Genomic DNA, 27926 nt, shown 5'->3' on the forward strand with positions numbered 1-27926 from the left:
AAAATCGATATGGGTGTTATATTTGTCATAATTTTTTTTTATAATTCAGAAAATAATGGGCACTTAAAATGTTAAAAACGTCTTATGAACACCATAGTAAACAGAGCTTAGCTTAGAATCGCTTTTCAAAAGGCATGATTTATCACTGCTTGTGAATGTATATAATAATAATTAATAATAATATCTATCTCGCGTCAAGACAAGTGCGCATACTCACGATAACTGTCCAGCCTTTTAAATTATTCTCTGCTACAATCATTGTACATATAAATCTTGTTGATAATAATATATATTTAACTATCGTATATATTATTTATATCGAAAGAATAATATAATTTGGTATGAATATAAAGTATAAAATACCTTTGCTAGAGTATTCCATATATTCTATGTAAGACGTATGTCGGCATAATATGATCTGCTATTCAATTTAAACCTGCAGACATCATTATCTATTTAATCTAACGTTAAATTACTCAGTCAAACAGAAAGCTTTGTACAGCATCATAAAGGTACTAAAAAAATAAAAAATAAAATAGAGCTAATGACTCGAACGAAAAAACGAAATCGAGAAAAAAATTAAACATACATTTATGAAATCAAGTAAGAAACATTGAAAGATAAAATTCTGTAAATGATTTTTGTCATTATTGTTTCATGAAGAATGACTATATGGTCTATACTGCGCCATATAATATTTTAACATCGGTACAACTCGTACTTAGTACAGGACATGAATTTATTCTATTTTTTAGAGTCAACACTCGACATAATACATAAAAGACATAAAACCATATTTAGTATATGGATGTGCACTTCTGAAAAGTGTATAAGTAGGTATTTAACTGTTTCGAATAATATGTGTAAATAAAAAATGTTCAACATTTTTAAGAAAAATAATAAGATATATAAATCATTATTGCTTAAAATATATTTTATAATTCGAAAAATAAAGCAGGTATCTACATACAGACATTAGAAATACAAATTAAGTTCATGATATGTAAAACCTGAATAATTATCTGATGATCTCACTAGAACAATCATTCCACTTTAAAAACAATAATGATCTAAATTCTATATTTTACTGTATAATAATGTACAAGCATCTATATTAAATAATTTCTAGGTAACTATAAAGTTCCTTATTTGTATCTACTTTTGTGTTTTTTAAAGATAAATTATTATGGAAATATTATGATAAACGTATTCTATAAAGTTAAGCTATGAGATATTAATTTGAAAATATTATTTAATTAATACAAATAAAAACAGAAGATATAAAACTAAATATGAGCATGAATTTTTTTTAAATTACACAACCAAGTTTCAACTGAATTTATTATTTCTAATGGAAAACAAAATTAAGAATTATTCTGAGTATATGACTTACAGACAAATATAATACAACTACAAAGTTTTAAATTAACTTTGTCAGAATCAATTTGAGGCCAATTTCTTATGCAGACCTTTAGATGACCATCATGTATTTATAGGAATACAGTTATTCTATATTCAAATGATTCATATGCATACCAAAGATATAGATATTATTCAAATTTTCATAACTGAATTTTATATGTATATGACTAGATAAATGTTTAATTAAACAATAATGATCCAAGACAATTTTATAAAAAATATCTGTAAACAATTTTAAACCAAGTTTCTTTTTACACACAACGTTTATTATCTACACTTATCTTCACTATCAAATAAAATATACAAACTATTATTTATTTTGTTTTTACACGCCTACTATAGTAAAACCGTGAATTATATACGTATACCGGAAATTATTACCGGAACCGTTTTCCTTTTTATTATTATTGAGTGAATATACCTATAGTTTCTCTTTCTGAGACATGCTTGAAACTTATTTATCTGACAACGAAAATATAATTAAATTATTAAACCAATAGGTTATATTGAAATTCAATTCAATGGCATAACTAAAGATTTGATGGTTTACGTGCCCTTCAAATCACAATATTTTTAATCTATATAGGTACCTATTTAAAATTAGATAAATATGAATAGTATGATTTAGAAAATTTCACGAGGACTTAACAGTCATTTTCTTAATGTTATGATGTATTAATCTGAATTCCGGATAAAATATTTGAATACTTAAAATTGTGTGATTAATATAATAAATTCTTAAAAGAAATATTATTTCTGGAAATATGGAACAATTTAAAAAATACCTATTACAATTTTTTTAGTAAAAAATATTCAATCTATACATCTATAGCCTAACTAAGCACAATAAGTAAATATGAGGTAGAAAACAAGAACATTATTGAGGTTGCATTATTCAGGAGCCACCAGATACCTATTAGTGACTTTTAGTTTGGGATTGATACGTTGTTGGACTGTTAGAGGATAAGTTAGGATATTACGATACTGTTATCTTTGAAGTCTACATAAAAGGGTTTCTAATAAATGAAGTAATGTGTAATCCATTAAGATCGACGGATTTTGTGGTTTATCAATCTAATAAAGAATAGTGTATTAAAGATTGCTGCTTATTCTCCCTCAATTGTTTTTATGCCAAAGTCTTAATAAAGGCTCAGGTTAGAGATAAAGGGTGGATAATTAATCGTAATTTTGCAAAGTGTGATGTGTTAAAATACATGAATTTCTTTGTTTATATTTTATTTCTTGTCCAATCTCCAAAGTTGATCAACTAATTAAGTCCAAATTGACTTTGGCAGCTGCATTTTATATATTACCTAGTAGTTTAGTTTTTAAAGAAGTAATTATTAAAATCTTTGAGAATAAAATTCTTAGTGAGCGGAGCAAGCGTTAATAGAATATAATCGTCTTGTTTTAATATGACTTAGCCAGGTTAATCTTTTATCGAGGTTGATAGGAACTTAAATATATTTAATAATGTCAACTGTCAAGAGAAGGTATTATAGGTAGATTATTTACGGTAATATTAGTACATGTCTTAAAGCGAAGGTCGAATGAACGGATTCATTGTGTTTAATTTAATTCACCATTTTTCGTACCATTCAAAAATAGATTTATATAGGATTGTAAATTAACCGAGACAGTCATTGTGTATTGATAATATGACTTTGACTTCATCGAAATAGTCAGTGACAAGAAACATTATACTATAATATACTTGAGTAATTTTTCACAGAACTATCCAGTAAAATGCATAATAAGATATAATACAACAACGACATTTTCATTCTGATTATAAACTATAGTCAACAAGATAATTATATTTCAACAAACCACTACTGTAAAACACTGTAGTCATGTAAAAAAGTTGCAGCATGAAAAAAATGAGACTTCAAAGAAATTTTTTTCAACTTAAGAACTGAACTATGGGCTTGCATTCAAATATGTCTAAGGACCACAAATAAGCTAGAATTTTACATCATCGTGTCTTTTTGTTTTGGCATGAATTACACAAGATGGATCTTGAAGAGTCTTAGCACCACTGAATTTTTAATAGCAGGCCGAGTCGTAAACTTTGTAGATGATCATTCTTTTACGCTTTTTTTTTCTTATCCTTTATTCAGACGGGTTGTTCAAAAGTACCCGCGGGTTTTATTTCGTCGGGCGCATACCCATTTATGTATGTGGAACAATGAATCTTGCTGAAATCAAAACTCGCAAGACACAATAAATCGAGAACGATTTCGAACGGGAAAGAAAAAATGGTCCACTCGAACGAATAAAGAAAAACACGAAATCAAATTAAAACGGTGAAAAATGTATCAGAAAACAATTAATTGAATGCGCATTCATATTGTATTATAATTTATAATTCTATAGCTATAAATCAAATAAAAGGAAGCTAGGTATGTTAAAAGTTCTTGGTACATAAAATATAAGATTATAGTTTGATTATTTCGTCGTTTCTTGCAAAAATGTTTTTGAACTTCAGAGTTCATTTACGCATCACTGAAAACATTTGAGTAACCCAAAACCGATTAAATACCTCTAATATGATTTATTTTATTCACTGGAAACACACGTATATTATATTGCATAACCAGCGCATAATTAATGTTTTCCCGATATGTTGTTTCTAAAAAAAAAAAACAATAATGCGCAAATGTGAAGACTCAAATAATAAAACCACTTGAAGCACGTATTATTGAAATTTATACGTTTACTAAATATATTATAATTAGCATCATCATTATATTTTACACGAATAGTATCACATGTACGCATAATAACTGAATTATCAAAATTCAGTAAAATTATAATATTCTCACGCATATAATATGTTGTGTTCATTTTTTGTTCACACAACGTTCCAATATACCAGGTATAGATAAACTGACGTAGGTATATACTTTGAGCGACCACGATAATGATATGAGCGGACGAGAGAGGATACGATAATGCTATAAATGTTAATTACACAAACCATCATTGGCGAGCCATAGACTTACAGTCAATATAACAACTATAATATGCGAACACTCAACAATTATGTAAAACAAATTAAATATCTGAGATATTAACACAAATATTAGATAAATTGAAAATGCATAACTAATATCATATTAATTTTTTGCGAGAAAAAAAACTTTGAAGCCACTCTATTTATGACAATACCACTACAACACAGTTCCACGTTCCACCTCTGCAGACCGAGCTGGTTAAATTAATTAAAATATATACCTCTACTATGCCAACAGTTAATGCATGAATTATTAAAAAAAAAATACGATATCACATCGTTCGCAAATTATTAACAAACGCTGATTATTTTTGAAACGTTTTCTACAAACGACGAAACGCAGCAAATTGCGCGGTATGGAAGACTTTATAGCTAGATAAGTATTATATATATATATATATATATATATACGCGTGCATGTAGTCAATCATATTCCAAAACGCATTTCTTTCTAGCTGCTTTTCATGAAAAGTATTTATAAGTATAGATACGTATACTAGCTTACATACCAACATTGACAAAGCCAATCGAATCTATAGGTATAATTATATATAATATTTATAAATATATAATATATGAACTCATATTTGTACGTCTAATAGGTACCTTCTAACAAAATTTAAATTGTTTAGCAAATATGCTGAGCGGCATCTACCCAATCATTGTCAACACGCTGATGACACACACATGATAAATGTCTAATATAAATGTGTAGAACTATCGACCAATTCTACACGAATATGTATATTGTATAGTAAAGTATAAAAAAAATATTGAACACATTACTATAATTTTTTATGGGTAATTTTTAAGGTAATAGGTCGTATATAATGCAATGCTCAGTTCCTAAAAAAGGAGAAGAATATTTTGCTAGTCAGCCAAATTAAGCGATAGGTCAAAATACAGGTTTTTTAGACTAAATTAATTTTTTTATCGACCACAAGTATACATATAGTAACACATTACACACATATTTTTAGTTTATAAGACGTATTAAAACTAAGTACTTCATAATTAATGCTGGCGATGTAATACATTAGGTATATAGCGTTTATAAATGTTGATGACAATAATGTAAAAATCAATAACTTGGTTTGAGGAAAAATAATTTTAAAAAATAATCATAATATGAAAATGAGATTTTATCATATAAAATTATTTATTAAAGATACTATCAAGGTCAAAGGTATATACACATAATCAATTGCGCAATTTAGATAATCGCGTTATTATTTTACATATTTTTTAATTACATTTAGTATTTCAATAATTTGTTTTCTTACATTTTGCTTTTAGAATAATATGTACTATGAGTGATACAAACGTGTTATTTCTATGAGTGCATAGTTTTTAAACACTTTTCAATATTACGACTTTTTAAATGAAAAACATAACAACAGGACAGTAATTTGTTATAAATAGGGGCCGGAATTATATTCTTTTAAAATAGCCAAAATAAGATGCTAATATTCTCTTAAAAAGTTGAAAATATTCTTCCAATATTCTTTAAAAATCATAATAAAATATGCCATAAATATGCTTTTTTATTAATATATTCTCTTGAACTAAAAATATGCTTTTATATGTAAAATAATTAAACGCGTAATACAAAAAAACTGATATAAATAGGTACATAATATGCAACAAAATTAAGCAAATAATATAAAACTGATATAAATGATTTTTTTAAATTATATTAATCACAATAAGGTATTTTTAATTACGAAAATTTTTGAAAACAGTTAACAACTATATTTTGCTCCATATGTTCCGGTGTCATATTTGTACGACGGTCTGTTAGTATGTTTTTATACGTGCTAAATGAACGTTCGACGTTAATAATTATAACTTATAATTATTAAAGCCCTGTAGTGTCATTTTTGTACATAACATACAATAATATTATAGGCAAAATATAATACACGAATTTTTGTTTCCAAATTGATCAACAGAATAAATGATAAATTTATTGGTACACAATGCACCACCTATATAGATACGCTCCGAAGATTCCACGGTTTAGCATCGTAACAAATAAAATTTCAGAAATGTATATAAATCGTATTCGATAATAATCCGACTAGTTTAAAATATTATAATAATTTTACATAAGTTCAAAAATCTTGAAGAATTTTTTAACATAGTGTTAAAAAAAAATAATGTACAAGTTAAGAAAACATTTGTCATCTACTGTCGGGAAAACCCTTCAACCGGAAACGTCCAGGATTACTTATTTGCTAATAGCCAACACATCCGGAGTGGAGTGAGTTGTCTCCATTCATTGTGCAATCGTATATAAAAAAAAAATCGGTCAACGTTTCACGACGGTGAGCATTTATTATTTTGTTTTTAGTTATTACTATTTCTAGTTGTTCATTATTATACCTATATTGATATTATCTTTCTCTGCGCGTGCGTACACATCACACCATCGTACTCCGATATAGGTCTGGAGAATGGAGTCAAGGCCAAAACGTTTTGTTCCGGGTGCGCCCTGAATATATTATATATATTATATTATGAGTTGCAATATATTTTTTTTATTATGTTCGACTCTCGTCGTACACGATACACGACGACCTCCAAATGTCTTGCCACAACGAGACAAAATAAAAGCAACAATAAAATGAAATTAAAATGGTATTATTTTAATCCATCAGTAAGAAAAAAACACAATGGACATATATTTTATTATATATTTTCTATATGCATATACCTACGCGCATATTCTAAGGTATAGGCAAAAAATGGTTGTGGCGACCATCGCTAATGGGTTCGCACTATTCCATTCATCACGTTAAGAGTTTTCGACCTTCGCTGAAAAAATAAATAATCAAAAGGCCGTTTAGCTGAATTAGTTTATTGCTTCAAACCGAAATTATCGAATAATTCAGTTAACATGCATCATTGTTATATAGAGTACCTATACCTATAAGTGTCACTTAAAATGTGGTACTATAGAGGATTTTGGAACTAGGCCAAACGACTGAACGTGTACATGTGTGAGTATATATGCAATGAGTGTGTGTGTAAATGCGAAATTTTTGTCGGTTAAAGAAAGACGTGCTTGAAATGAAAATAGCGAAACAATACGCCAAGCGTAAAGGAAGAGAGCCAAAAAAAGTTCAACACTATACTACTTTATACGAGACATTGAATTTTCACCGTTCCTATTTTTAATGCGTATATAGTGAAACACGCGGAAAGGTGTTTAACTAATCTAAACATGCACCTCGGAAAACCGGGTTTGAAGAAAAAATACTGTGTACTGCGAAGGAACGAAATAACTGCATTAAAAAGTGTTGGATATTACCATGGTTATCTACACCGTGTAGATAACTGTAGATATTACTAATATGTACATCGTTTATACTTTATACCAACACAAATATAATTTGAAAAAACCCTAAAATTAAGAAAATAAGATCCTTTTAATTTATTGTCCACTTATGTGAACGTAGCGTTGAATACTCAATACCAAATCGTTAAAACTATTATGCACAAAATGAGTATTGCACAAATAATGCAAGACCAAACTTTACAATGAAAAAAAAAATTAATATAGCTTATAATTTTTATTTTATAAATACAATCACTTCTATTAGTAAACAACTTTTTTCCAGACATATAATAACGTAATCCTCAGTTCTTAGTTTTCTAAAAAAATTTAAAATTTTTTACCGCCTATGATGCCCACGTAAAAGAAAATATATGTTTAAGCAAACACCGAAGCAACATTAGGAAAAAAACAACAACGACTGCAATTTTATTTTTTCAGCGGCCCTCTACAACAATAATATACATATTACTGCATGCGCAGCCATTTCTATATATAATATATTATTGTATATATGAATGTAATAGTATATTTATATATAAGCTCCTGCAGAAATAAAAAAAAACGCACTTAAATCGAATAAATAAACAGTAAGTATAATACTTATAATATATCTCACAATATCAACGACCATGACCATGAGTTGTTATTGCGTCTAGGGGTGATAGTTTTGTTTTTATTTACACAACTACAAAGCGGATCATAATACACTGTTAACAGATTCTCTAGTTTAAGGGCGACTATGGAAAAAAAGTGCGAACAATATACTTACGTACATATATTATATAGGTAGGTATTTTTAAAAGCCGTAACACGCATCGCACGAGTGATCATATTTATTATTGCGATAAACAGATTTCTAAGCTAAAAAAAAATACTTTAAAACTGTTCATCAAGGCTGGAAATTCACATGGTCGATAGTGACAATTGACAACGTGTATATAATATACGATAATGCGTCTGAAGTACAGACGTCGGCTTTATTAGAAAATAAGGTAGTCGAGGGACGTAAAAAAAAAATGTACAAATAATTTTCGTTACTTCCGGAAACTGCAGGTATTATGGTCAACACATGCAGCAATATAATATGACATTTAGAAAACTTTGAATGGCCCTGGCCGTATACTTATGATTATGAAAGATATTTTTATTGATTGAAGAAATACTCCGTACATTATACGCGTCCCCCAGTAACGTAAACTATACAGTTAATCTGGTATCCTAATAATAATATATAAATGCCTAATTGAATGATTTAAGTGGGATATAATCTTATAAAAATAAGAACCAAATTCCAATTTATAAAAATACAATAATGTAACACCTACTGTTTCTTATACACAAATTTTATTTTCCGATTAATGAGCTAAGCTCAAAAATTATTATTAAAAAAATATATTTTGTTTTCTACAAATACGTTTTCTTCGTCTACAGAAAAAATTGATAATGCATGGATGACCCCCTTGTTATTGTGAGTGTCTCAATAATTTCTAATGTAATAATATAAATATTCATGTACCTATATCGCCATTATACCGGAAGGAAATTATAACGATAACAGAGGAGGCGGCGGAGACAAATATCCAAATTTCGGAACTACGCGGTTTCTTGTGTAATCGGTATAATAACACAAACAGGTATCATATCCAATACATTATTATATTTATTATATAATCTATATGGGGCACCTGGGGTAGGTAATATAATACTTATATAGGCTCATTGCGCAGCATCCAAACAATCACACGCACGACAAACTTCACACAACCGATTTGACGGAAGTATTATTATTGCTGATATTAAATTCGTTGGTTGCAAACACGTTTCTGTTGGAGTTGTGAATTGTGATACGTACATAATATGAATAATATATGTATATTATGTTCTAGCGGCAGCTGATGACAATTCAACCACGCTGCTTCTTCTATACTACCTATAATATAATACATACTATATTATATTATTATTACACTTACACACACCACGCCGCATTATGCTGTTTAATCGAAACGGACATAATAGAGCAAATATGATCGTTATACACGTATATAGGTATACTATCTATTATAGTACCTATATATCTTTTATAGGTATACAATAATAGGTATAGGTACTATTATAATACGAATGCATTACTATATAATATATCGAATACGGCGTTTCTCCTCTGTGTTGTAATTTCGTAATGATCAGCTCATCCGCGTATATATATATATATATATATATATGCATAGGTACCTGCGAGGTATCGTCTATCTCGTGTCCGCACATATTTATCTCGCCTCGCGTATTCTGGTTATTATGTTTATATATGATTTTTTTTTGTTCTGTTTCTCTACATACCAATCGACTGTCTGGCGGAAAAGTTTCGCGGCGACACTCTATCTACACATACGCGCAGAATATATATTATGTTGTCCATTGTACCCATTGTTTTTGAACGCGTATACCCGAAATCATTTGTACAAATCGAGTAGTATTCGGTGCCGAACAAATGAAATGCGCATACAATGCACGGCTGGTTTAGTTGGTGCAACGGTCCAATACAAAGCATCGCTTGAAGGAAAGCGATTTTCGCTCTTTATTATGATCGTATCATTAATGCCACGGATTCTAAATTCTAAATTGAATACAAAATCTTAATAAGATTTTCGTTAGATCAAATAACTAACTGTATCATGATGATATGATTTAATCCGTGCATCCCTTGCAGCTTGTGTGTTTTTTTTTTTTTGTTACCTACTTGCACACGTTTGTAACCGGAAAAATAAAATAAACGATCGATCGACTTGCAGTACACAGTCTTTTGCTTGGACCAAGGACAAACTGACGGAAATAGATTAACTGCGCCAGGGATAGTCTATAAAATAAAATGGCTGATTTAGTGTGAAAATCGATGAGTCGTAATTTTGAGATACATACCAAATACTATACAAAAATGAAAAACATGCTAAAAAACAAGTTGGGGTTTAACGTACAAAACGCGATAGGTGAGTTAATTCCCGAGACCTATTTTATGTATTAGTTGATCCCAGGTCATTATTAGGTGTGTACGAATTGATTCCCTATTGTTGTATATCAACTATCAATAGATTGCACGAGTAAAGAGTTTACAGCCATAAAAAGTTCGACCGTCACACACAACTCGCTCTTATGACCACCGAGATCACGCGCAAAGTTACAAAAAAAAAAATCATTACACATCGCACTAAATGTTTTTAATAATTTTTTACAAGTATAATTTTTATTAAACAATAAATTTAATGTAATATAAAAAATAATTAATAAATAAAAATTGAAAAATTGAAAAATATGAAAAAACTGAAACAAACAACATTTTTGAGAAACTTGTCAACCAACTTCCTCGTGGTATTTCATGGGTTATGCTAATAGGCTAAATATTTTATTAAACATTGAAAAAAATATATAATGACCCAGGAATCAACTCGACCGTATATCTTAATCACCCGGGAATCAACTCGTACGCAGCCGTACAAAATATCTATACCAGTTATAGCTAGTGTGTATAACAAATATTTACGTCATTCATGACGATGGAATAAACATTTTTTTTTTTATTATTTACAACAGTATAGCTTAGTGTGAATTTTGCTGATGAAATTGAAAAAAAAAACAAAGATACAATTATTAATAAATAAAAAAATAAATGGCCAACAGTTAATAATAATAACCTATTGAAATAGATATCCTCGTTATGATAATAGTTTTTTAATTATGAATAATACAAAAAAATGTGATCACCTTAGAATTGTATATACCTATGATTGTGTTAGATAAATAAATTATAAATAGGTATATGTAGGAAAACATTTCATTCATACTAAATAATATAATACAAGATAAATATTAAATTTGTAGGACAGTATACTAAGATAATTGTTTGTAATACGACCACAATTAAATGATCGGAAATATATCGCTTTCTTATTAATAAAATTAGAATGCACAAATTTGAGGTTATAGTAATTTTCTCGAGAAAAAAAACAATAATATTATATCCGTTATGTTTAGTTTGTCGAGACATTACTCATTACTTTTATATCTCACATAATAGCTAGGCGTATTTTCCGCTGCTCCAAATTTAATATCTCCAACGGGCAACGGGAAATGAACAACTGTTTTTCTCTACCAACATTGTTTACAAGCCAATGACCACATAATATAACACAATAGGTACATTTACTGTGCAATAACAAAAAAAAAAATTAACGCAACACACGATTGACGTCAATAATGTAATATTCACAACAAACACACATTATATACTTACAGTGAGTACTGTACAGTATAAAGGTTAAAACATTATACTATACTGTACCATATAATATGCCTGCACAGTCTGATATCAACACTTTTCCTTAATTGAAAAACAGTTAACTTTAGCTCGTAGATAACTAATTTAATTTGTTTGAAAAAACCATTAATGCCACTTGAAAATTAATTTGTGTGTATCTGAAAGTAACTGAATAATATACTATTACTTAATTCAAACATAAAATTAAGTACAACAAAATGACAGGAAATGTATATGCTTTAGCTTTCAATATGTACCTATGTAGGGTTATCATCGTGATAAGTGATGACGTATTCGATATTTAAAAGATTTAGAAATAATTACAATAAATAATATAAATATAATTAAATGAAAATAAAATCCAAATAATTAGGCAAGAAACAAAATAAAACAAAATAGTATCAACGATAATAATCAAATATATTTTTAACGTTGAGTAGGTCACTATTTTTGTGTAGGTCATTTAAACATATTATACATGTGTTTTAGGTGCAGTATTATAGTAATAATTTTAAACTTGATATCGATGAGTCATAGGAAACACCCGAAATAATCTTCAACAGAGTTCATCAAAATGATGGTCATAAAAAGTTACATTTTTTATTAGAAACTTTAACGGCATATATAAATAAAATCTGATTAGTAATAATCAAAAGGTTTTTAATTGATTGACTTCGTTTGAAAATCGTCTTTGAAAGTTAATCAATATGACTCAATAGTAATTATAAGATTTGATAAGTAGAACTTTTAATATAAAATTATATTTATAAAATACTTAAATACACGTTAAACCAATATTTTCATTTGATAGAACTATATGTAATAGTTGTTATATATAATTATGTCACACAGGCTAGTATTACTATAGTAACTAATAATAAGCTATCTATAAAGTACAGAGCACGATGATATACCTAAAAGTAATTTGAAGGATTTTTTATTTCTATTTTAAATGGAAATTGCTAAAGAATTGGAGAGCAATTTCCACTTTGGAATTATTGAGATTTTCCTGTAGTTGTATGCGATCATTTGAGTTTGATCGACTGAAACTCCCAAACCTCAAAAAAATTAAGAGAAAATTGTGAACATTTGACTAGTCTTTTTCACTGTAAAAGGTCAAATTTTCTTGTAAAATTGCCAGGAAATAATTTTAGTATGTGATAGAAGAAAAAATATGTATAAATGTGGTTATGTGTCATTATTATTAGGAGTTATTAATGACAATTCACCCCAGCCACAGTAAAACATATTAAAAATATCTGTTATATCAAAGTTCGACGACCTTGTATGTCAGAAACACTTTAAAATTAAAAAAAAAAAACTGCTTATAGTAATTTAAAGTTATTATAAACCGATACATTTTTTTTTTATTGGAAATTTAAGTATTTAAATGTTTAATTTGTTTAACTTGAAATAGTTTGGTATTTTTTCCTTAAAATTAATTCATATATAGCCATAGGTCTTAAATTCACACAGAAAGTTATTGAGATTCGATATATGCTTTTCTACTGGTTTAAAACTGGAGTAGAACTTACGCACATTTCCAATAAATTGTGTGCATATACGCTTGAATTATCCACGTGTTCGATATCAACGTTTTCTGCATTTACAGCTGATTTTTAAAAGCCACAATCCATAGCGATTAACCGACAACAGTAAATCGATGATAACTGTTGCAGGTGCTGCTGCAGTACAATATTGGTTGGTAACGATCTTAGGTTGTAAGTAAGTTTCATACCGCGAATAACTGCTTTAAGCATAATATCCGCTAGTCTATAATTATGGTAGTCAGAATATTCGTATAGCGTGACGTTTTAAGCAATATAAGGCGAATTAAAAAGCAGCGCCATTATATAATTATGGTACCTGCCGTTATTTATCGCACAACATTCAGAAGGGTATTATATAGTTACAACGGCCGTCTTCACACTTTACTCTATATAAAAAACATTAGCGGAACAAAAAAAAAATACAATGTGTAGTAAAACCGATATGCTTCTGCTGAACATGATTACATGAAAGATGAAAGTAATAAATATATTTTGCTCTACAATTAATTTCAATTAAAAATACCTAAGTATATATATTTTAAAAGTAGGTATATTCATCTTGTTTTTTTCGAAATGCACGATTAATGACAAAAATACATATACTATAATGTTGTCAAATACATAAATAAAGCAACGCACGTCAATTAATCACAAATCTACATATCATATTAACAATACTAATGGAACTTAAATAAACTCAACTAAAACGATATAAATGTAGCTATTAATATTAGATACATATGAGATTTGTAAGTAAATAACTTACTAAATAATTTATTTTTATTTAATTGGTCCTAATTGACCTACATTTGTAGCTTTCTAAATGGAGGTTATGTCATTTAAAATCATGGTTTATTCTAACTGATAAACTTAAGTGTCGGTCATTGTACTAAACAAATTTATTCACCGTTATGTTAACCTCTAATTTTGGCAAATAAAACACTTACTAATTCTTTTATTTAACAATTGTAAAACAATTACTATATTACTTGATCAATAAAAATTATAGCATTATACATTGTACAGTTAGTAAACTAAAACAAAGAAATACTTCGTAAAACGTTTAATAGCTATTTATCGATTGAAATTTAGCAGATGATCTCGAAATATATAAATAAATTCAAGTGGTAGCATTAAATACTTATATATTATTTGTTGATAAATTATTATGTAAGCTAAAAATATGGTATGATTGCAATAAAAAACAAAATATTGCAACTTTTACGCAAACAACACTTCTGAAATGAATTGATGTTAATACCTATATATTATTATTTTCGAGTATTATTATAAATAATACTTGTGTGTCTTAACTAGCAGAATATATACCTATATATATTTTTTAACGTCAAAAAATTAATAAAATGAAAACCCCAATGGAAAAATTACAACAAACTAATATATAAAATAATTTACACACTATCATATTTTCACTATCATCATTGACACATATAATTTTACACATTTAAAAGTCAAAAAAGTTTCAATCTTTAAAAAGTTAGTGAAACAAATTAATTTGTTTCTTTTATTATATAAAAATCCGTGAACATAAGAAAAAAAATCAAAATCATTTTCGTGAACTGTTTTCGAAATTAAAATTAATTTAGCTATAGCGTATAATCATATTCTTAAAATGTACGCGTCTAAATCATGAAGGATTAAACAAAAAACATAGTTTGTACTTTTAATTAGAATTATATAACTTAAATTATACTACCTTTACTAGATTACAGACGCACTGTAGATAATATACTATATTAAGTAGTTTTTATTTTAATTATATCTTTTGTAAAATCTAATCATAATCAAAAAATGAATACACAAAATACAAAATTAAACAATGACAATGATTACAACCTTGGATTAGGCAGGTAAATACACTGCACACACGCACACACTCTGATATATAAACCTAACCCATAAAATAATATTGCGGGAATATCATTAGATATAATATAGCGTCGACAGCTAGGATATAGTTTTATCAATATTTCGTCTTAGCTATACGTTAAAGAAACGTATCTTGAAGTCAATATACCGTTTGTCCACGAGCGCAAGGGTACACTTTATAATGAAATTATACCCATATTACCCACTACTTAGTGCCCTATACAAATTTTTGAATTCTGTTCGCGGTACATGAAACTACACTGATGGGTTATCAATCTCTCACAGATATAGAATTAAAAAATATGTATAGGGTACTGAGTAATGTAGGTAACTGAGTTATATAGAGTGTGCTCACTACCTATCTATTTTTTGCGGACTCATATAGTAAGTGCCAGTATTTAGATTATACAAATACACACTCAGATATTATTCATTTTGATTGCAATTGTGAAAAAATTGTCATGTTTAAACCAACATCTGATAGTGATAAAAGAAAATGTAATTATACACGCTTGTTGATAAAACATAACGATAGGTACCTAACCTATTCATAACAAAAAAAACATTGAATTTGAAACCACGCATATTGTTGTACACATGTGACATTAGAATTTAGAATCATATCGTGATTGATAACCACACAACTAAATATACGCCTAGCTTATCAGCGAGTACCTATTTGTATACTTGATATTTGCTGTGTCGTTTACTATATATATTATATACCTACATACTTAGGTACATACACTTTTTTATAGAACATATTATACGTTAAAGTGACTAATGTCATATGACTACACATAATTTAATGATATAGTAAAAAGCTGATCGAACGACTTATAAGTCACCGCGCGTGCCGTATACAATAATTTACATACACGTGTATGATCATCACATGATATATTATTATATTATACATACATTACAAGACGATACACCAATAATTTAAACAAATACAAATTGAAGAATATACATATGTTATATGGTAATTCTTTCCATCGTGAACCAGGTAATATTATATACATAACACAAATCACTTTTAATTGTATGTACTTATACCGATAATCAAAAATATATATAAAATAGTAGGTACATAATATTTTTTAAAGTTTAAAACAAATTATATTTTCTGAAATACCGTCAGGTTTAAGATAAAATAAAAAATCTTGTAAAAATGTAGTATGCGATCTATATTTAAATTATTTTTTAAAATACTTATAATTACCAATTGTTTTAAATGAACGCTTTTTACATTAGTAAACATATGAACGTAACAATAATATGATATTATGATATATGTTATCTCAAATACTGTAATTTATTAAACATAGCGTTTTTAAATAATTTATATCAATTCCAAAAATACAAATAAAGTATTAATTTTTCATTATTCTACAATAATAAGGTTTTATATATAATTCTTCATTTATTTTTTAAGAAAATTATTAACTTACCAGAAAAAATAATTTTTAAATAATCACGTAATTAGTATAACATTCATACCTATATTAGGTACCTATATTCAGTATATTCCTATTAATTTTATTGAATATTAAATATTATGTTATACCGAAATACAAGCGAAATAAACTATGATAAACTGGATGAGTAACCATCCTTTTAACCCAAGTAATTTAGGAAACGTGAAGTGGTCAATCCAATAAGATAAAAACTTAAACTAATCAAACAAATCTTTTGGAGTTGATATGATATCAAAAAACATTTATTTTAAATTAATCTATACATATATAAATAAAGACCATCCTAATCATAAGTTATGTACACAATGTTATATTATAATATACAAATTCGACATACCTTTTTTAACCAGTGGCTTCTGACCAAAGCGGGCGAACCACCAACGCAATAGACGACGGAGCAAAGAGAACCCATTGGTATATCCGGCAGCGGGTTTTCCGGACTCTGAGTACTTACGGTGGTAAGCCGGCAGTCCACAAGCGGCGGCTGCGGCGGCGTCATCTTTCTTGTTAACGCCAAACTCTTCGATTACTGGCGAAGCCGCTGAAACGGGCGCGACGACAGCCGTGTGGTGTTCCCTGCTGTACGGCGACATGTGCACTTATATATAGTTATATATATAACACAAAAATATGCTTCTCCAGTGCTCCAATATTCAAATTATATCATTCTTCACAGCAGCAGTCTGTGTGTACACATTTTTTATTTACAAAAATGTTCGATTTTACAAACGCAAATACGCCACTCGCAGGACCGGATCAAACCATTTAAAGGCACTATATCTCGCAATATATATATTATAAACACTTAGACTTTATAGGGTCAAGTATTTTAATTCTCAAAATATACTTATTGGAAAAATGTAATAATTTCATCAGTAAAATCGATAAAATATAACTCAATGCATAATGCATAATGAGTAATTGAATTTGTTTCTGTTAGGAACCTATATCATTATGTAGCAGGTTAGTGTGTATAGTTATAATTAAAAAAGTATATATGTATATATTTTATGCTACCTCTGTATGGTTAACCCGGTCCTACACACACGTCCACCACGACAGCCGATTCTACATAATACGAGTACAATATATATATATAGTAAATTAAAAGGTATAAAATCGCGTTTTCTGATCGATCAATCGTCTAACGAATATATTTTCTGACGAGCACGCGATCTAATATTTATTCGCAAGTCACAATGCAACGAATTATAGGGTATGATGGAAATTATGTATGATATATCTTCACCGTGTTCGACATAGACAATGAATAAAAGACGTAAGACAGAAATATTGCTGCAACGACGTGATGCCGACATCGGGCGACATACTATAGTAGAATATTTCAAAACGTGGGGGCGTGATCAACATTCTTTTTCATGGCTGAGGCTACGAAGAGCAACCGATTTTAGATCAAAAGAGTCGGCAGTAGTGGTTGATGGAGGTGGTTGCACAAAAGCAATATTGGAATAAGACTATAACATTATAAAAATCCGACGAAACCTTTTGCTATTTACAAAACCAATATCCATGATGTTAGTTAACTTTTTACTAATTTTTTTTATTTATTTTATCCAATTTCATCTAAAATAACATTATTTTTTAATATAAAAAAATTACCTTCAGTGGTTATACTTAGTCATTAAAAACCTAAAAACAATCAAATACTATTAAACGCACGCAATACCTTTACACATTATAAGGTTTTCGTTGAGCAATGAGCACATTATTTTCAAATGTTCATTTCAAGCAATTTTATTTATTTACAATACCTATATAGGTACCTATATAGAATATACATTCGCATATATTTTTAAATTTTTTTTGTCATTAAAGTTATAAATGCAATAATACTTTGTACATAACACCACATATAGTTTGAAACTCAATACAGTAACTATAAAAATTTTTTTTTTATTATATTAATACAATATTACGTCAAGGAAAAAATTAATAACTAGGTACAGAAAAATCAATTATTATGCAGCAACCTCCAGATTTTTAATTAATTATATTCAAAATCTATAAAACTGTTTTCGATGTGCTCTATTAACAAAATTAGCCACCATCATTATTATAACGACCCCCTTTAAGTGTGAAATTTCGAATAAATGTGTAATAAGAAAATACTATCAACATTTAACAATAAAAGGTTATTTACATATAACTCTGTTGTTGAAGTGTTAATATTTATCATAATATATAAAAACATTGCTATTCAATAACTAGAATGGATATCTTCAATTATTACAAGAATGAAATAAACAATTCAATAACCTACAGTTACGTCAATGACTTTTCGCGGTCATTACCGTTATTCCGGTTATGGTAGTGATTGTGACAACCGGATTGGTACCATTTTTCCCTCTGACAACGTAAAAAACAACAGGCCATTACCAACAGTGTTATGAAGGTTTTGTCTTAAAAGAGGAAGACTCATGTATCGTCTTCAGGGAAATTAAACTTATATAACAACCTATCAGTAACTACTGATAGGTCATTAACCGTTTAACGGACGTTTACCCTAATATACAAAGATAAAGAAACACACCTTATTAACATATTTTTTAAACGTAAGATTTTAGTATTACATTATTAAATAGGTATATTTATGGTTGATTGTGATATTGTTTTTATTTTGCTAATAGACTGGCGTGCAGGCAACCAACATCATTTTCAGGAAAATAAATAGGGATGATTTTTTATTTTTTACAGTTCATATATTATATAGATATTCAACATATAATATATATTATTATGGATTCAACTCTCAATCGAACAAATTGAAAAATTGAGGTTAAATCCACGCCCAAAACTTATGAAAATGGACATTTGGATACGTTGAAAGAAAATAATCGATAATATTGGCCAAATATGACTGCTTGTCATAATTGTATGCCAAAGAAATATAGAACGAATATATATTTTTCGATAAAAATGTCAGGGTTCTTTCCGATACTTTTGCCAACGTACAATGTGGGCGTTTCACCTATGAGTAAATTATTGGGTCTCGTAGGCAATAATAGTGACAAAACTGAAAGAAAGTGCAATGATAAAAAATAACAGGAAGAGGAGCGTGTTTTTAATGACGAATTGTCCATAAACATTTTAAAAAAACAGTCATTCATTTCAAAGGTGGCCTTGGGATAAACCATTTATCACTTATTTATTTTTTTATTTCATAGACATTATCTATTATCAAGTATTTAGTGAAGGACAAAATTAAAATTAAATAACCAAAATTTCTAAATCATTTTATTATTTCAAGTATAAAAATTTATATAGAAGTGCTTGAAACAAAATTTACCAGTAGAATTTTTGCAGGTTTTTTCAACGAATTTCACCCAAAATTTGTTTCTTTATTAAATTCCAATATAACACTCGTAAAATAATTTAATAAATATAGAGATTTTTAACATTTATAATTCCTTTATAATATAAGAAATAAAATATCCTAAATGTGATCCTATACTCTGACAGTTCTACTATATTGATTAAATTCTATGTATTTAATATATTAGAAAACGATTAAAAGTATGTTGAAAATAAATGTAAATATTTCAAAAATGTATGGACATACTGATGATATATAGGTATCGGTCGTACCCGAACAATACACCCTCGTCCTTTGAGTATACTTTAAATGTCAAATATCAAGGACAAATATAGGGCAACACCGTGAAAACCTTTCATTTTTATTATTCTAACTAATTAAGTAATAACTGTACTTAAAACCGTCAACAACAGGCTGAAGTTTGCCTATTTTACAGTATGTTAGTATATCAAGCGGAGAGAAAATGATAAGAAATAAAATATGAAAACGGAAGTGGGTAGATACACCATTCGTTTTTACCTATACAATAATATCACGCAAGAAAACGTAACAAAGCGTCTTTAACTTATTCTTACGATTGCTGGAAAACGATTTGAATGGGAGAAAGCAACACATATATGTAGGTACGTATCAAAAAGAACACGAACAGCGAACGCCGCCGGGGTCGTGATAGGTATAGCCTTGCTGCCGGCGAGGCAATGATCAACGGGGGCGATGAGACGACAATGTAATTTTTCGATACATTTTTGTCATTGAACTCTATAGGTATATATACATTTGCATGGCCCATTCAAAGCGAGCATAGTCGGTTCTGTTTAACAAAGCGTGGTGGTGGAGGTGCAGAAAACTATCAAGTCACCAGGTGTGGAATCTTATACGCCATAGATACATGGAGTGTATTCATTTTTTGGTATACATACGAAGAAGAGATTAAAAAAAACATGTGGGCGTACCACCGGTCGCTTACGGAGCTATGTAAGTACCAACATATACATTTAAATGTCAAATGATGTACATTTGTAGGCAAATTGGTAGTCATTAATTTTTTTTTATGTTAAAAATTTTAGTTCAAATATTTCTTCAGAGACTTTTTCTCTAAAGTTGTATTTTATTTTGTTATTAACATTTCACCGCTTAAATACAACTCAACTCAAACATTGATGTTAACGGTATAGGTACCTAATAACACTAATAACATAAATTAAATACATATTTCTAGAGTTATGATAGTATAATAACTTTCAGTTATGAAACCGACATTGTTGCCCTACTAAATTCATACACTTATGTACATATAATATGGAATAGAATAATTTTAAAATATGCATTATATAATTATATACTACCTAACGATTATGTACGATTATTTACTTGATGGTACATTTATACATTTTAGAATAATAATATTTCGTTAAAATAATATATGGTATAGAATTCACGACACAATATTATTATGATTGCTAGTTTGACTATTGAATATTTTATACATAAACAAGGCAATTAGTTTTTAGCATTCACTCATTCAAAACGGATAATGTAGATGCTTAACTTATTTTGTTTTATAAAATAAAAGTAAATAGTCAATAATCAATAATGAAAAGTATATTTTGTTTAGTTTAAAAGATTAATATAAAAAAATATCATATTCTCAATATTTCCAACTAGACTAAAAGTAATGTAGGTACTACTAATTTACACAGATTTCATCGATCGATTTTTTTATATTTGCATCTAATTATGTTAGCATAACATATTAAACATATTGTTATTGTAAATACACTAAAACATAATATTCACTTGACACAAAATATGAATTTATGAATGTAGACTTATAGAAATAAGGTAACTCATAATTTATCGTACCGAAACTTAAAATACTTTTGACAAGAATGCCTTACCCAAAAGTGTAGAGAAATTATCAAAAACTTTATTTTCTGGTTTTGTATTCATCATGCCCACTGGATAAAACGGGAAAATTCTTTTCCAATACAATATTTTTTTAACAACTTGTGAATAAATAAAAAATGATTATTTGCCAAGTTCTAAGTAAAATAATTAATACCTTAAACCTACTAATTTACCAAATATACAAATATAATATGATTATGAATTAATCTTCTCCGTTCTGATATAGGTACAATTAAATATTACATTAAATTACAGGAATATAATTGAATTAAGTAGTGCTATTTTAAATTATTAAACTAGGTAATAATTTATTAAAATTATTGAGCTAAAATAGTTTTATAAAGGGGTAGTTAATAAAAATAAATAAACAAAACTAGGTTAAAATCGTTTAAAATATGATGTATTATACACAACACGAACTTATTTAAAACCAAAATAGTATTTTGAGTTTATAGGAGGCTACTTGTCTACTACCTTGTCAGCTACTTAGTTATTCGTATCACAGTAAGTTTTAAAGTAGAAGTATAGGTATTGATAATTTAAATGTACAGTACTATATTATAAAGAATTACTACCATGCATATATTTAATGAGCAAAAAAACATTTTCAATCCATACTATAGTTAATATCAACATTTTTACTAATTAAAATTTAATTTAATTTTTTTAATTTAAAATTTAAAATAAATTACCTACCTAACAGTGACCGATGTTATTAAATTAATAATATCCCCTGATACACAATATATATGTTTGCTCTACTTAACTAAATTTGCTTTAAAAACTCTTGAAATAATTTCTAAGTACGTATAGTAAAAACATACGAAATTGTGTTATAAAATAATAAAAGTAGATAATCAATAATGCCTAAGTAGTAACCAAAAAACTAAAAAAAAATTTCAATACAAGACATTTTTCTCACACATTGTTATTATTATTTATTTATATGTTAACTAGTATAAATCAATAAATAATCATAAGTACATCGAAATACATTTTTAATAAGGATGTGTTTATTCGTTTATTTCAGATATTGTCGACAGTTTAAAATCAAACGCTTTCTTGGAATTGAATATATTATGTTTCATTTATAAGTCTCAAAAAACTATAGAGCTTAGAATAGTTATTATTTATTACTTATTATATTTACACGTATATAAGGTTTCCTCTTTCCAGCCACTCGAATTATCGGAAGCAATTAATTGAATGTAAACAATAAACATTAAAGCACTACACAGCTCATTGGTGTTTGCAAAAGACTTCATCGGACTTATAATGTAATAATAATGATATAAATAATCATCCAAAGTGTATAAATACCATTTAGTTGTTTGTTTCGTCCAAACAATATAATGTCTTTAGACCTTTTAAATTATATATTTTTTTAAAAACGACTAATTAGCGGGCTGTTAAGTATAATTAATTAAGTAGCTGCGAAACACTATTATGATAATATTATCTGTTATACTTTAACATTTAACACAATTAAAAAAATTTAAATAGAAAAACAAATAAAACGGCACTTTTGCGGCGCACTGTACATAAATAATATGAATATTACACTTAGAAATGAAAAAAAAACACAATTTTAACGAGAGAAAAGGATCATCACATGTGTATTTAAATATCACCAACAATATATTATTTTATTATATTATATCATGGTAATCTACAGTACGGTCGCGGTTAGGACCGCGAGCAACAACAACAACAATGCACGCGGACGCACGGATCGGCGGGAACAACAACACTGCAGCGAAGGATAGAGAAAGACGCGGCTGTATTAGTTCCCTCGACGGCGGCGGGCGCTCACGAGTTTTTGAATTCCGCCAACGGACGTTTACAAACGTGACGTCGGCACGCATGCGCAAAGACGTAGGTCAAGTCGCGCACACTTTCCATTGCCCACCCCTTCACCCTTTCCACACTTACCCGCCCCTCCATAAACCACCTCGTTCGTAGACTGGCGGTATCAACTTTTTTACCTGGTCCATCGCACCCACATTGTGAGTGTCCGTCTAGTACTTTACTTACACACTAAACACTTATAATAATTTTTATATTTTTAAGCTTCTATATTATAATATGTGATGTGTCTTAAAATGATCGAAAGCCTTCGAATATTGGGTTTTAAATTTTAATCCAGTCTTGTCGTCGCGTAGATTTGCCTCGAATACGAAATAATTGGATACATCCAAAAATTGTAATAACATTATAGGTACACGTGGCGTATATTAGACAATAGGTAAAACAAAACTCCTTCGTATAGACCGTATCGTATTAAATAAGCTACAGGTAAACAATTAGCGTGGTAACTGCGTATACCTCTATATCTGCCTAGTGGCCATAGTCGTTATCTGTCACGTTAAAGATAGGTAGGCTTACGCATACATGTTTTCTATTTGTTTTTCACGTATCTATATGAATATACAAGACATAATAACGTTTTAATAAAACATGTTTTTTTGGCCCAATCATTATTTAATATAGAATAATACTACACGTACATTATGTAATATAATAAAGTATATAGGTAAGGTATATATATACAGCTGTATGGATTTTAATAGTTTAAACGAGATTACGGGTATAATATTGTATTAGGTACGATTTAGAAAAAAATCTAAAATTATAAGTTCTCTAATAATAATAAATATTGTGGTAAATTAAGTGTTCTCTAAACACGTGAAACTATAAGAGCAAATGGGGAGAAAATTATACATTTTGGGGTACCACTTTTAATGGATAAAAAGTAAATTTTCTAATTAGAAAGGGCTTGGAAGGTTTTAAGTGATAACGAGTGAAAGCAAACTTTGAGAAAAAAGGGCACCAACATTTTTGTAACTAGGGCGCAATAATCGTAAATACACCTCTGATAACACATTATAAATGACATGTATATGGTTCACAATAGAATATGATAATTATAGTACATTAAATACAATTTCCTGGAAATATTAACTAATATCATGGTAAGAAATAATCCACAGAAATTAAATTCATATCAGAATAATAATATATACCACTGTAGTGGGTAAATCATTACGCAATTATAATGTTGTAAGTATATATTATATATATTATTAATTATTATAAAGAGTATCCCCGGCTAGAAACTCCATGTGTTTCAACGATGGTGACAACCCCACTTAAAATTAATAATTCAGTTTTTATTCGTCGTCAAATTAAAACAAAGACAACGATCAACAAAATACGTAATACCACGTTTCTTGTTATATTTTTGTACACAAGTATAAATACACAAGCCCTGTTACAGATCTTATAACAATATTATCATACGTTTAATACACATAACATATAACGTTACACGGAAACATACTGCTATAATAGGTAACGATGATAGTTCAACTTAAACAAAAATGTTTTATGGGTTTTCAATGAAACATAATTTTATGAAATATTTGGCCATTTAAGGCCGAGTAGGAACAATAAAATACTATAGTGGAATCATTTTTTGAAACAAATATATAAATTTATATATATATATATATATATTAGGTATATTTGTAATAACCAGATTCCATTTGGTAAATAAAACAAGTTTAATGTTCAACACTCTATTCACATTTTCATAATAACACAATATTGTATAGATATTTAAAATCTTTATTCTTAAGTTATTATGGAAACATTCAAAATCAAAAACTATATTTTTTCGAATCAAAAAAAACTATCTTAATTTTTTAAAGAAAATGTACAATAAACTAATCAATAATTTGAATGCAAGCCCTGAATTACTGCCCATGATTAGATTTAAGGTCTCATCGTGTAATTTAAGATGTGTAGAATTATTTTATTTGTTTGTAGCAATAAATAAATTAATGTCTACTTCTCAAATTTATTGTATTGTAAAATAGACTAATATTTAGATTTCAGAAAGCGGATTTATTTGTGAATTATTTTAGTGAATTTAAGAGGAATTTCAATTTAATCATGAAGTGATATGTTATTGTATATAATTCTATTGGAATTTAAATCCGTATGAATTGAACAAATAAATTAATAATATGATATAAACTCAAAAACAAAAACTAATATAAAATAGTGGAATTATAGACAACTAACAACGATGTCCACCAAATTAATATTTGTATATATATTATTATATTAATTGGATATTGACACATTGAATTATCTCTAATTGTGTCATTAAAATTTAATATAAACATTATAGTATATTTAGATTAATCAATGTCGTATAATACTTTAAATTAATTGTATAGGTATATTTAAATTAGTTTGTTTAAATATAATTTATTCATAAATTATATTACACTACATTATATAGGTTACGGGAATTAATTACTTTCCTAATTGTTATCTAACTATTCAAAATGTAATTGAAATGGAGATACTTATACGTATATAAAATACCCATCGTTATTTTTTGTAAGATGGTATATTATTTATAGAATCAAAATGGGGTCAACGATGCTCAACCACTATTATCTACGATAAATTTTATTTGTGAAATAAGTACTCTTATTCATTGATTAAATGTATATAATGTAGATAGATTTAATATTAAATTAAAAATATCATCTGGAAATTGAAATTTATAAGACCCAAATATTAATATATTATGAACTAAATAACAAAATATTTAGCACAGTTTATTCTATAATATAATTATATTAATTTTTAATATTTTATAAACCATTCATTTAGTACCTGCCTATACCTATGTCCTTTATTAGACATTTTGACCATAAACAACATTCATAACAATGATCCAACCTGGATAGTAAAAATATTATATTTTTTTAATAATCACAATATGTATTATATTATTATTGATTCTTTTATTAATTTAGTGAACATACGTGAATGCACGTGTTTTTTCTGTTTTATGCCTATCCGATTGGACTAATGGACTACCAATTATAATATCTACATATCAAACAACGAATCTTACAACTTGATGAAAAAATTTGTGACATTACATTAGGTTGAACAACTGCATATAATATAAGGTACGTACTATATGCAGTGCTGTCCAAATATAAATGTAGAATTGTAGAAACAATAAATACTGTTATGGTTATATTCAATTCAATTATACAAAATTTATCAAAAAGTTTAAGCAAGTTTCAACAACACATATTATAATCAAAACAAATAAATAAATAGAACAAATCAAAGTTGGCCAATAATTCACCTTTCACATTTCCCGCATTATGTATACGAACGTATGACTATATATACATATATGATGTATATTGGCCAAGCTGCAGATATTGCTTAACTACCTAGCTGCCCATTTGTTAACTTACCCAATTAACTAACGGTTGACTACACAAACCGTCTGCAAAACACAATTGAACTTCTCAAGATATTCTTTGATAGGTAGGAGAGGGTGCTCCTCAGTTATTAGGACTTTCAATAACCTACTATTCTCGATGCATCAATTAACAGTTAAATCATCTGAAACACAAACACGCTACACGCCACACATCTCACTATCTCACATTGCGTTGATTGTAATAATAATATGTAGTGTAGATAGACATTTTATTTAGATATCATATTATACGGTACAAGTAACTATTACATAGTAACCGATGCCAATCTGCTGCAACCATTACACATTTTTTTAATTGTTTTTACCGGTTAATATAGATCAAATAGTTAAGTGTAAGTATATTTTGAATT

The 27926-nt window shown here is 28.0% G+C and overlaps 1 protein-coding gene across 4 annotated transcripts in view; it reads right to left on the reverse strand.

Moving 5' to 3' along the window:
* Window positions 1–27926, reverse strand: part of trc (Serine/threonine-protein kinase tricornered) — a 131984-nt gene that overhangs the window by 85055 nt on the left and 19003 nt on the right. Inside the window, exons 1-2 of one of the 4 annotated variants that reach the window (XM_015508948.2) lie at window positions 23574–23998; window positions 17349–17694 (exon numbers count right to left, since the gene is read on the reverse strand). The exons of 2 other annotated variants lie outside the window; for them this stretch is intronic. In XM_015508948.2, coding sequence (XP_015364434.2) covers window positions 17349–17604 — 256 coding nt within the window. In that variant the 5' untranslated portion in view covers window positions 17605–17694; window positions 23574–23998. Of the gene's footprint in view, window positions 1–17348; window positions 17695–23573; window positions 23999–27926 lie in introns of those variants that run through there. One more of the 4 variants, XM_015508947.2, reaches the window with a different exon arrangement.

Source organism: Diuraphis noxia, unplaced genomic scaffold (assembly GCF_037042655.1).
Source record: "Diuraphis noxia isolate RWA-SAM2 unplaced genomic scaffold, SU_Dnox_SAM2 contig0002, whole genome shotgun sequence".
NCBI classification, from domain to species: Eukaryota; Metazoa; Arthropoda; class Insecta; order Hemiptera; family Aphididae; genus Diuraphis; species Diuraphis noxia.